Genomic DNA, 12,960 nt, shown 5'->3' with positions numbered 1-12,960 from the left:
GTGATGGTGGCTGTAACAGTAAGGTACCCCAAACCAATAAAGTATATTAACTGGAAGTTTATAGTGTGCACCAGGCCACAGTCAGCTTTTCAGCTTGGTGCACATCTGCTGCTTACACTGGTGGGAGCTCTTTTCCCCCTCTTGCTTTGTTTGCTTGTGGAACCAGCTCCTGTTTAAACTGAAATGCTGCAGCTTTGCACCTTCATCCCCTTCTCACAGCAGCCTTTTTCATCTGGAGATAAATCTGAAGGGGGGGTGTTGTTTCAGAAATGCTATTTTACAGATTATCTTACTGCTTATTTTCATTTTCTTCTGCTCACTGTGTCCAGCAAACCTTTCCATGGCACCTGCCTCCTCCTCAGGCCCTCCTTCTTTGAGAAAGGACTCAACCCCTGTCATAGCAAACGTGGTGTCCCTTGCAAGCACCCCAGCTGCCCAGCCTACTGTTAACTCCAACAATGTCTTACAGGGTAAGGCAGCTGAATACGATGCCTGTGCTTTTAAATCTCTATTCCTGAACATTTATATTTGCTCAGGGATTTTTTTCACTGAGGACAACAGCCACTTCTTCATTATTCTTCACGTCAGTGCAGGTGGTTGCATTTGTTCTTCCTTTATATAGGTATAAATAATGACTTGAATTTATGTACCTAAACAGGGAATGAGTTTTAATTGGAATTCTTTTTCTTGACCTTGGCAGAATATGGATTATGGTCCTTGATGATAAGTACACAGGTTATTGTATGGTTTTTTTTTTCTTCACAGGTGCAGTCCCTACTGTGACAGCAAAAATAATAGGAGATGTAAGTTTTACAAGAGACTCTTTTTTTCTCTCTTTCACCCAAATTGTATCAGTAACAAGTAAAGTATTTAAGAGTTTTGCACTGTCATTTTGGAACTGCTTTCCCTGGTTATGATTGGGCTTTAAAATTCATCCAGCTTGCAGATGCTTTTTAAAAAATGGATAGCACTTATATGGCATAAAAGTTCTGTTGTGTCTGCTGACAGATTGGATGATTTAAGGCAAAGCCTGTCAGATTGTAGCTCTTGAGGTGTCTGTGGTTCTCAAGTAATTCAGTGGTTTCACATCACTTTACTCAGTTTTTTAGGTATCTGTATCAGACTTTTAGTTACCAAAAGTATCTTAACTCCTTTTTATATCTTTGCCATCAGTAAGATTCCAAGGTCAAAAGTTTATAGTGGTTATTTGACTGCAGGAACCCAGTATTCCTGCAGATTTGTTCACTGCACTGTTAACAAAATTACCTGGTTTTGCAGTAGTTTTTAAATGATCATTTTTATCAGCAAGTAGAGTTTTAAATTGTTCAACCTCCCACAGCAGAGAACAAACACTACTCTTATGTTATCTTCCAAAGCGATACCGACTCTGCCCTGATTTTGTGTTTTCCAAACAGGCAAGTACCCAGACAGATGCCCTGAAGCTCCCATCATCAAAACCACCCAGGCTTCTGAAAAACAAAGCTTTATTGTGCAAGCCAATCACACAGACTAAGGCCACCTCCTGCAAACCTCACACACAAAACAAAGAATGCCAGACAGGTGGGTATCTGGTCTCCTACCCCTGTTGTAAAAGTCTGTATTGCAGTTGAGAGAGTAATACATGACTCATGTAGCAGAGTATTATTTAATGTATTTTAAAACCTTAACTAGTTTTCAGGTGGTTGTGTGTTGTTTTTCCGACGATTTTTGGTTTGTTCTGTTTTTGGTGTAACAGAAGCAGCGCCTGTTCCACCCCAGATCGTTGTGGTACCTGTTCCTGTACCAGTGTTTGTGCCAGTGCCCCTCCACCTCTACACTCAGTACACACCAGTTCCCCTGGGGATGCCAGTACCTGTAAGTTATGCTGCAGTTCACTACAGAAGTCAGTGGTTTCCAGTCTTGTTTGGTGTCACTGGGTGTTGTGTCTGCTCCTGCAGGCAGTACTTGGAGTCCTTGAAGGCATTTCCCTCCCTATTGCTTAATGTTTGGTTAAAAATCATCACACAAAACTGCCAGTTTGTAGGGAGAGTACAGAACAAGTCTTCCTGTCTGGAGTTATTTTAAAATTAATTTCAGCAGTCCTGAAATGTATGTAAGATTAAATGAGAGGAATCTCCCTTGTGTATTTGCTGTTTCCCTTCAGCCTTAAATGTGGTCTGATATTTTCCACGTGTTCCATAGATACCAGTTCCCATGCCCTTCCCAACTACCCTGGATAACGCTGATAAGATCATTGACAATATTCAGGATGGCAAGGAAAAGGTTTCCATGAATCCATTTGAAGCTGACCTCCTTCAGATGGCGGAAATGATTGCAGCAGATGCGGAGAGAGAAAAACCACATTCTCATGGTGGTAGGTGGTGGTTTGCAAAAGGAGATGAAATGCAGTGAGGGGAAGGTCCTCTCACCACAGAGATTTCCCTTTCCCCCATCCTGGGTGCTGATTTGACTTGTGTTGACAGTAACAGGTTACTAGAGGTAGTAATCTCCAGATCAGTACATCATGTGTTAGAAGGAGGAGCCAAAATCAAGAAGACAGAGCAGCTGTTTTAAAGCAGTATTTTCCTATCAGGATTTCTATGGTGAGTTCTTGAAGGGTGGTGCAGGTCAGAGTGTGTTGGATAGTGACCAACCCATACAGTAAAAATTGAACAAGCTGAAAAGAGATGAACAGAATATCTTTATTGGTCCAAAGATGACTCAAACAACAAATGGAGAGGGATGGAAACCTTTGGAAAAGCAAGCATAGGTTAGTTCTGCATAACCAAAGTAGAAAGCTGCTGGGAGAACTCCAGTAAAGGAGAAGACACATCATGTGTGTTAATATTATGAGCTAATACATATTTTTTTGGTGTGCAAAGTATTTTATATTAGTCATGTAAGCTGTCAGTCATGTGTAGATACAGATTTCCTTCTTTCTCCAAAAGGATCTCAAACATCTGAGCACGAGCTCTTCCTGGACCCCAAGATATTTGAGAAAGGTCAGTCAGATATTTTTTTTTTACAAGTGGATGTTGATCCTCTCACATCTTTTCTGGCAAACCCCTGGTTTCTGCCTTTCCCATGGTCTGTGTGACCCCTCTCCTTACAGACCAGGGCAGCACCTACAGCGGAGACCTGGAGTCCGAGGCCGTGTCCACCCCCCACAGCTGGGAGGAGGAGCTGAACCACTACACCTTACGCTCCAATGCCCTGCCAGAGCCCGAGCCAGAGCTGAAGCAGTTCTCCAAAGGGGATGTGGAGCAGGACCTGGAGGCAGATTTCCCATCAGGTCAGTGCAATATGAAGAAAAACTCACTGTCCTGTTGAAGCACACACGGTTTTCTGCGTGAGTGTTGTACCAGCAACCTGCCTGTGTGTTTTCATGGAGTGAAACTGGGTATTTAAAGCTGCAGTTATCGATCAGCTCTACTAAAAATTACTACTTTAAAAATATTACTGGTGTCTTTAAAGACAGCATTCTGCAGAACCCCTGACAGGAGTAGCAGGCAGCCTTGCTTGACTCCTTTAACTCATCACTTCTGTGTCCCTGGGTGTAATCCATGTGAGTGGGGGGTAAGATCATGTTTGCCTGAATAAATAAACCCACTGTTTCAGGGGGTTTTTTGCTTCTGCTGAGAATTTACTTTCTTTTTACAGAAAACGCATAGATTGCTTAGTCATTGAAATGTCAGCATTATTTGAATATACAGCTGTGATTGCCAAGTGTCAGGTGTTCCATAGTATCTCAGTGACAGTGACACTTCTACCTGGGCTGCTAAATCATGTAATTAAACTCTTCATGGTGTTGATTTGACTTCAGACTCATTTGACCCTCTCAGTAAAGGACTGGGTTTGCAGTCACGTTCCCGGGCAAGGCGGAGACACAGGGACGGCTTCCCACAGCCAAAAAGAAGGGTAAGGAAGCACTGCTGGAACTGGAATTTGAAATAATAACATCCTATGCACTAATCTGAGCATCTGTGGATGAGGAGCCTGTTAAATGCTGGTTGTTTTGCTGTGCTGGTTTGCCTGCAGGGACGGAAGAAGTCGGTGGTTGCCGTGGAGCCCCGGAATCTCGTGCAGGGCTCCTACCCCGGGTGCTCTGTGTCTGGGATGACCCTGAAGTACATGTACGGGGTAAACGCCTGGAAAAACTGGGTCCAGTGGAAAAACGCACAGGAGGAACAAGGGGACCTGAAGTTTTCAGGTGAATTTGTCTCTCAGGGGAAACAGAAACACTTAGTTGAAGAGCACTTGTCGTGATATGTTGTTCAAGTGAAAATTAGGATTAGACATCACTGAGGTTTGCAACATCCATGAGTGGAGAACAGGTTTTGTGGAATACTGTCTTACATTTTTCCATGCATTTAAAAATCATGGCTGTTACATTCTTAAGTGATCTGCTTGCTTTAAAAACAGGCTGTAAAACATCAGAAATGTTGGTCTTTTAACCTCTGATTTGCCTTCATTTGCACGAAGTGATTCTTCATTTGTAGCAGAGATGCCTCTTATGCAGCTGCAGAGCTTTTCTGAGCTAGTACAGAGTCATAGATTTATCAGGCCATAATTCTAAGTTGACAGCACCAACTTGGCCCCATCCTTTTCATCTGTAGCTGACGCACTCCCAAGGTATTTGTTTGTCAGCAGAACCGTTTGCTGTAAAATAATTGTGTGCTACAACATCAAAATCTTAGCACCTTATCTCTAGGCTTCACAGCTGGAAAGAAACATTCCAAAAGTCTGTGCTGCAACCTGCCTGAAATTAACTTCATTGCTCCTCTCATCTCACTGGGGTGACAGATAATAATGACATAAAATGTCACTTTTGTTTTTCCAATGATGGATTACTTTATTTTTTTCACAAAAGCCCAGCAGTCCTGGGATTTGGCAATGGCTGACTCCCCTTTTCCCTGTCTCAGATCTTACATCATTGCACTGAGTTTTGTGGGCAAATTTTCAGAGTCAAGCAGAGAATTTAAGTTAGGAATAGAACTGAACTTTTTGGGGATGGTGAGGAAGAGAGCAAACCATAATAAATACTTGTGCAATGTAAAGAACTAAGCATGACAGGACTTGTATAAGAAAGATCCCAAAGGGAAAAATTCTAATTAGGATGAGATCTGCTTTTTCATCTCTCATTTGAAATTTTTGTTGCCATTACATGAGAGCAGCTGGGGTTTATTTCCCAGAAGAGGAGTAATCACATGAGTTACTGTTTTCTTCTTGTGGCTAAGGAAGTAAATATTACAGTTATTTCCAAGAAACTGTGCCCACTCTCAGAAAGATTCCCTGCTTGCTTATTCCCAAGCAGGCACTTTTTAAAGTGTGGAGCAGCCAAGCCTGGTGATTTCACTGTAGATCATTTGATTGATTCCTGGTTGCTCTGCTTCCCTTTCCAAATCCCCCACGTGTCCCATTAAACTCTTCCTTCCTTCTGCCTTTAAGAAGTCAGATTTGCTGCCCTCAGTTATGTGCAGAACTATTAGGAAATGCTCAAGACTCTCACTGCCCTGAGTCCAGCTGGAGAGGGGAAACCTCTTTGTCAGCCCATACAGGGTCATTCACGTGTGAGAGGAGATTCAGGAGCTCTGCCTACGTGAAATAATAAGGAATGTGTGAAGGTTTAATCTGTTGAATTAATTGTTCCAATGATTTTCCTGGCCCCAGTTCATCCTGTGAAGCTCAAGGAGGACATTCTCTCATGCACTTTTGCTGAGCTGAGCTTTGGCTTGTGCCAGTTTATTCAAGAGGTGCGGAGACCAAACGGAGAAAAATACGATCCTGACAGCATCTTATACTTGTGCCTTGGAATTCAGCAGGTAACTCCAAGGATCAGGGGGATGCTGGGAACAGACAGAACTTGCTCTGGTTATTTATGCTTTACATCCCTAGTCCCACATAGCAGCCTGGGTTTTGTAGAGGAGGCAACAGCGTCTCTTTTTTCTTTATTCTTTGTCTTAATTCTGTATTTTACTGATTTGTCTTGACTTTTTTATGCTTAGAGAGACCAAGTTCTTCTGTCCTTGTAGGAATGTGATGTAGGGGGCTGGGTGTTTCTGCCTAGGCACAAACCTTTGGGTTTGGAACCTTTTTGGTCCTATTTAATATATAGGAAAGGTTTGCTGTAGGGTGGGATGTTTTAGATCTAAAATAATTGCATGATGCTCTTCTAATATATAAAAGTTTACATGGGAGGGGTTACCCAGGAAAGACTCTCAGTGGCAAGACCTGTTGTGTCCTGAAGTATCCTCTCTGCAATGTTATTTAATCACAAACTGTGTGTCTCCCTGTTTTTTCTCTTGTAGTACCTATTTGAGAATGGTAGAATAGACAACATTTTTACTGAGCCCTATTCCAGGTTCATGATTGAACTTACAAAACTTCTGAAAATCTGGGAACCTACAATTCTTCCAAATGGTAGGACAATTCTTTTGTTTGGTGTAACTGCATGATGAAGCTCTGTCATAAATTAATGTTTTCTCATGCTCAATGTTATGGGAATTACACATTTTTGGAATTGGCTGATTGTGGTTTAATACAGTGAAATTAGAGCTTAGTGAGGATCTGCTGATGTCTGCAGTGCTCCTTTGTATCCTTCCCCTCAGGTGCTGGAAGATCATGCTGTTCCACAGCTTGGTTCTCCATGTCCCTCCTGTGTTTCTGCATGCAGAATTCTGATTTTGTTGGATTAAAATTGCTTATAATAGGTGTGAATTTGGCCTGATATAGGGTTCATCAATATAGTTTGGCTGAAAGAGGACTTAAAAGCATAAATAACTATTTTCTTTCTTTCTTTGCCCATTCTTTCCAGGTTATATGTTCTCAAGAATTGAAGAGGAACACTTGTGGGAGTGTAAGCAGCTGGGTGCATATTCCCCCATCGTTTTATTGAACACCCTTCTATTCTTCAACACCAAATACTTCCAACTAAAGAATGTCAGTGAGCACCTGAAACTGTCCTTTGCCCATGTTATGAGGCGCACCCGAACTCTCAAGTATAATACTAAGATGACATATTTACGTTTTTTCCCACCCTTTCAAAAACAAGAGGTAGAATCAGGTGAGTGCTCTCTGACCATCGGGGTTTGGGCAATCAGTTTGGTGTTGTCTGGATCACAGAATTCATTGTATTGTCTGCTTCTTTTTTAGAAAGGACTGGGGAGAAAAAAATGTGTTGTTCAGTAAGCAGAGCTATGCATATGCTGTTCTGGACATTTCCAGTATTTTTCACTGGTTTAATAGTATTTTATAACATCCTCAACTTGCATAAAGTTTTATTAACTACTGCAGGAGTTAAAGGCCTTTTCTGAAGTCCTTTTCTCAGCACTTCCATATTCTTGAGGTTTCAAGGTCCAGACCCTCACTGTGCCTTTTTAATTCCCAGATTTGTCCTGGGTCTGTGTTGGGAACAAACTTGGCAACCCCAGTTGAGAACAGCAGTTAGGGGCTTGCACACAAGCAAGGACTCTCCTTTTGACCTGAGAGGCAAAGACAGATTTTTGTTCTCGGTTAATTTTGGTGTTTGGGAGAGGGAAGTGTTTGATCCTGTGAGTCTCTTCAGTTCATAGTTCCAGTGTGTCTTTGGGTGGTGCAGAGTCACCCCTGGGTGCTGGGCTCAGAGACCTGGGCTGCTTCCTGAGGGTGCTGCTTTTCCACTGAACTTCTGTGATGCCACTTTTGTGTATCCAGATAAATTATCCGTAGGCAAAAGGAAACGCAGTGAGGATGAGGAGAGCCCAACAGCAGTGGAGATGGCTGAGAACACAGAAAACCCCCTGCGGTGTCCAGTCCGACTGTATGAATTCTACTTATCAAAATGGTGAGTGACAGAACCTGATCTTTGCTCTGAGTGTAGATTAGAACAGGCATTTGGGCAAGGAGCCCACCCAGACCTTCTGTGCCTGTGCTGTGGCTCCTCTCTCCAATTCCTGATCCCTGGTGTGAGCGGAACCATCCTGACAGGAATTCCAGCAGCAGCACTGCTGGGACCCCCAAATAGGTATTTTTTGTTACTGGTGTTGAGTCAAGAGTGGACTTAGAGGGAGAGATGTATCCTTTAAACAAATAAATTCTTGGTGTAAATGTAAACTGGGGGGCATTACTACAGTGCCCATGGCACTCTTTCCCTGAATTCCCAGTCTCCTTCTTTTGAGGAGATTGTAACTAATACCCCAACATCATAATTCCTGTGAAAGGAGGAAGGAGTGTGAATTAAGTAAAACTCCTGATAACTCTTGCCTGTCGAGATGTGAGAGTAACTTGTATTTAGGAGTTAGAAAGAAAACTATAGCAAGGACATAGATATAAATCAATTCTGGAATCCTAGAACCATTTTCATTCGGAGATTGGATGTCAAATGCATCCATCAATCATCCCATTGCCACTGCCATTAATTGGATTACACTCTGATCAAAGAACCATTGCTGTAAAGAAGTCACTCTGATTTTCTTTGTTTCTTTATGACCAACTAATGCTGAGAGACCAGGAAACAATTTAACTGTTCCCTAAGTGGAATGAGGGAAACTATCTAAGAAAAAGATACAAATGACACTGTTTAAATTGTAATTTTGTCTCAACGTAGCTTTGATTTCCCTGCTGGTTCTCTTTAAATTTTTCATGAGTAAGGCTGTGAATGCAGCCCAGTGTTCCTAAAGCCTCCTCTCTTTCCGTTGGCAGCTCTGAAAGCGTGAAGCAGAGGAGTGATGTGTTCTACCTGCAGCCCGAGCGCTCCTGTGTCCCCAACAGCCCCATGTGGTATTCCACACTGCCCATAGACCCAGGAACCTTGGACATCATGTTAACTCGGATTCTTATGGTGAGGGAGGTACACGAAGAACTTGCCAAAGTCAAATCAGAGGACTCTGACATTGAGTTATCAGACTAACACCGAAGCGGGGTATTTTCCTTTGAATACACATCAGAAGCACCAAAATGTGAATACGTCCAGCCTTTGGAAAATGTGTATCAAATAGGCCAAGAAAATGTCACCTACAGGCAGATTTTGTACCACAGTGGATGTACAAACTGGAACTGGAAGGAAGCAAGCTGTGTAAGCTGCAAAACCCGACGTCCTGTGGCACCGACCAATCCTCGGAACAAATCCAAGTGGAACTCACCTATTGGAGTGGTGCATAAATCCTTTATCTGTTTAGGATTTTTTAAAAGTCGTGAGATATTTTTAAGGCAAATGGTTGTGTAAAATCTCCCCTCACACTGTTGGGCACGGAGAGCTAGACTGTGGCTCAGGTGACTGCCCAGCCTGCTGGCTGCCAGTCCCTGCTGCCGGAGAACACGAGGATCTTCCCCAGGATCCGAGAGAAAGGGGTGAGGTTTAGACAAACAGACACCTTCCGTTATAAATACACCTACACATACACTCTTATAGGTTTTTTTTCAGTCTGGGATCAAGTGTTAGGAAGGCAGGAGCCACTGGCCATCCAAATGGACAACTCTGGGCTGCCGTGGGATGGTCACAGGAGGCCAGACTCCGGCTCTCACTCCGGGCTCTCCTCTGCTGGAAGAGGTGCTGTAGGTCAGATTGAGGGATGGACAGCAGGTGATCCTGGGCCCTGTGCAGTCCCTTCCCCAGCCCAGGAGCTCTGCACTCTGTCCTTGCAGTCCAGCCAATCCTGTGGTGCACAGAAGGTTTTTTTCCCTTAAGGCAGCTTTTCCTTTCTCCTCTTTCCCTCCTCCTGCTGTTTGGGTTATTTTGTGAGGTGAATCCGGAGAGGGCTTTGTCATTTCAAACAGAAATACACACACACTCTTTCTCTTTCCACCTTTGCAGTGTTGTGCAAAGGATGCAGTATTACTTCTGACACCGGAACTGTGGTAGAAAATAACCATGTGTGTTTTTTTTTCCCACCCCACCCAAAGAGATTTAGTCATAGTGTTGGAAATTGAAAGAGATTTTTTTTAAGGCTTGGCTGTTACTGAGTCTTTTAGAAGAGAAAAGCTCCCACGTGGTGTTTAGAGGACAGGACATTATCAGATACTCTCTGTAGCTCTGTTTTCTCAAGATCTAGACGTGTGTTTCTGATGACCAGTGATCACAAACAAATTCATTGGAAACCCAAACTATTTTTAAAGAAGAGAATTGTATGGTTTTTATCTAGTTCTGGTCAGTTATCCACCTTCTGTAACAGGGGTCTGATATTTGAGCTTGTCACTAAAGTTTCAAGAGAAAAAAAAAATCAACAGCCTTGAATTATATTTCCTTTTTTTTTTTTGTTTTGTTTTGTTTTGGTTGGTTGGGTTTTTTTGTTTTTTTAATTATTTTTTTAGCAGTTACGAAAGTAATTTAACAAAAATAAAATCAGAAACTAGTCTATTGACGTTGTGTACTCGGTAGTCCTGTCCCTGCCTGTAACAGATTTCACTGATGTATTTTTTAATACAGAAAATTATGTGAAAAGTAAAACCTGCCCCTGATTCTGTCTGATCAAAGCCCATCTGTGTCTGTCATTTCTGAGCAAAGGTCCTGCTCTCTCCCTGGCCTGGCAGTGCCAGGGGAGGTGTTTGGGCCGTACCCCGGCACTCAGGGATGCTCCCGTGGGCTCCATCCTTCTTCCAGGAGCACTGACCTGGCCCTCCCTCTAGTTACAGTGAACAGTGAAATAGCAGGCACAGGGCTTTGGATTGGGATGGTGGATAGAACATTCCAGGGAAAACAGAGTCATTCTGCAGGGCATTAAGGGCCCGAGGTGTGTCTGCTGCACACGGGTGTGCCCAGAGCCTCCGTGTCCATAGGAGAGGGGGAGCCTCCAGGAATCCCTGTGTTTCCTGGGCATCCCCTCCACAAGTGCAGCCCTTGGGGGCTGCAGCAAACTGCCCCTGGCTGCTCCCTCCTTCCCTGACCCCCTGGATGAGCAAGGGAGCCGTGAGGACACAGGCTGTGGGGAGGGCAGGCTTTCCTCGGGTGGGGATGGTCTGAAAAATAATCCCACAGCTGAGTGTCCCCTTAAGAGACATTAACAGAAACATTCCCATAGAATAAACGTAGGATATTTGTACCTTACGAGTAAAAACACCCTTTCCTTCCTCTGAAGTCTCTCACCATTTCTTGTCTGGGAACACTTTCATTTAGATTAATTTTTTCCAGGTACTTTGAATGAAAGCTACTTACCTTTCAGATTCTCTCAGCAAGGAAAGTGAAATCACTGGCTGAAAACAAAGTTGTTTAACGTTGTATGAACTCCTTTTACCTGGTGGCTCTGAGATGAGGAACGTTTCAGTGCAGTTTTATGGTAATAATTAGCATGAGTAGTTTCACTTTCACTGCTGTTTGGAGGCCCTTTGGCAATGATTGGCCTTGTCCAGGGTCAGCCTGGGCTTTTTTTGCCTCCTGAGGGATTTCTTGTCAGCTCGAATTCATACTGATTACAGGAAGGATTACCTTGAAGGATTAAAATATATTTGTAGATCATACACACAGGCTCAAAGTTCTGAACACAAACTTCCTTACAATCAACATTTCTGACTCAGTTGCTGAGTGCACAACACTGTCTACTGAAATAGTTTTTTAATGTGAGAAAAATGCTGCTGTAGTCTCAGTGTGGACAGAGAAGAAGCAAAGATGGGTGTGAGAAAGAAATACCAAAAGCTCCTGCCCTCAGTGTGCCAGCAGGTCCTGCTGGGGGAGGTGCTCTGACAAACCTGCCGCTCCAGGTTTTGAACCTCCTGGCTTTGGTTCACAAAAGCAGGAAACTGGGGGTGCTTTGAAAAACCACAGAATTAAGTGCAAAAGGAAGTTAAATTATCTTAGGAATTGTTCTGCCAAAAACTGCTCTAAAAGATGCCCTTGGATTTCTCTGGAATAGTCTCCAGCTCCTCAGAGACTTTAAATCAGTAGCGAAGTCCCTCGTGCCCCGTGGCCCGGGTGTGCTCTGCAGCAGGAGCTCCCTCTGTGCCACTTCTGTGCCAGGGTCACAGAGGTGACTGAATGTGCAATAAAGTCCTTGGTTTTTTGATAACAGTCTCAGTAGGTCTCCTCAGTCCCCTGAGAAGTAGTTTTGGTGTTGCCTTAACAAACGAACCTGGAACAAATTCATGTATCGGATGCTTGTGGAGCTCGTAACCCCTGGGTGAGGTTGGAGATTGGCCCCCTCGGCACAAACAGGTTCCTCCCCAATTTTTTTTCAATGTGTCATCCATTTTAAACATTTCAGAGGCAAAATTAAGATATTCTGTCTTTGAAACAAAGAGCTGCCCCCTGGCAGTAGGAGCCCTGAGCATCATCAGCCTTGCAATGCCTGAATGGTTTTGCACAATTGTGTTTGTTACTCAGTTGACTCCAGCCCTTTTTTTTAGGTGGATTTTTTTAAACTAAGGAAGAAATGACTGAGTCTGACCACTGGCACAAACAGTCCCTCTAACTTCATCCCGTGGCACCTGGCTGAGCTGTGAGAATTTGCCTTTTTCTCTTGAGTTTCCCCACCACACTCCCAAGACACTTTCCAGGATGTTTCTATTGTGTTGTGCTTTCTGAGGGAACAATTTTGGACATCCCAGGAAGAGCAAGTGGCAGAGGAGCCATTGCAGGGTGCTGGGAAGGTGCTTTGGGCAGGCAGGTAATTGATAATATGTGGCAAAAAACTCATATAAATATTGAAGTGTCTGGGATTCATAGTTTTATATTCAAAACATCTCGCCCCGGAGGTCCTTGGTGCTCAGCTACTGGCACTGGTGCTGGCTCTGCTCCAGGGAGTGTTGCACAGTTGTAGAAGGGTTTTTAAAGTCATAAAGTCTCAAAGGAACTCTGGCAGCTTGGATTCTCCTAACCACAGAACTCATATGTCCATTGGACATCACATTCCCTAAGCTGATGGATTTTCAGCAGAGATTCGGCTTTTATTAAAGAAACAAAACCTGAGTTACCTGACTGTCACCTGCCAGGAGGGCAAAGGGAATTTAGGGCAATGAAACAGTGAAGTTAGACAGAGCATCACACCCCAAATCTCAAAATGCATCCCAAGGGCA

General features: G+C 43.5%; 1 protein-coding gene across 8 annotated transcripts in view; it reads left to right on the top strand.

Annotated features, from left to right (window-relative positions):
* ZMYM4 (zinc finger MYM-type containing 4) overlaps positions 1-10,428 on the top strand; it is a 33,997-nt gene extending 23,569 nt beyond the window's left edge. For 7 of the 8 annotated variants that reach the window (XM_064635265.1, XM_064635264.1, XM_064635262.1 and 4 more), the window contains 14 exons: positions 330-470; positions 766-803; positions 1,416-1,560; positions 1,736-1,854; positions 2,182-2,353; positions 2,928-2,981; positions 3,092-3,271; positions 3,803-3,897; positions 4,018-4,189; positions 5,650-5,801; positions 6,288-6,399; positions 6,794-7,042; positions 7,672-7,801; positions 8,659-10,428. In XM_064635265.1, the coding sequence (XP_064491335.1) occupies positions 330-470; positions 766-803; positions 1,416-1,560; positions 1,736-1,854; positions 2,182-2,353; positions 2,928-2,981; positions 3,092-3,271; positions 3,803-3,897; positions 4,018-4,189; positions 5,650-5,801; positions 6,288-6,399; positions 6,794-7,042; positions 7,672-7,801; positions 8,659-8,866 (1,967 nt within the window). In that variant the 3' untranslated portion in view covers positions 8,867-10,428. The remainder of the gene's footprint in view (positions 1-329; positions 471-765; positions 804-1,415; positions 1,561-1,735; positions 1,855-2,181; positions 2,354-2,927; positions 2,982-3,091; positions 3,272-3,802; positions 3,898-4,017; positions 4,190-5,649; positions 5,802-6,287; positions 6,400-6,793; positions 7,043-7,671; positions 7,802-8,658) is intronic. The other variant, XM_064635260.1, reaches the window with a different exon arrangement.
* The last annotated feature ends 2,532 nt before the right edge of the window (positions 10,429-12,960 follow it).

Source organism: Pseudopipra pipra, chromosome 24 (assembly GCF_036250125.1).
Source record: "Pseudopipra pipra isolate bDixPip1 chromosome 24, bDixPip1.hap1, whole genome shotgun sequence".
In the NCBI taxonomy this organism is placed as follows: Eukaryota; Metazoa; Chordata; class Aves; order Passeriformes; family Pipridae; genus Pseudopipra; species Pseudopipra pipra.
The sequence above is the reverse complement of the archived record's forward strand: the minus strand, read 5'-3'. Positions and strand labels throughout refer to the sequence as shown.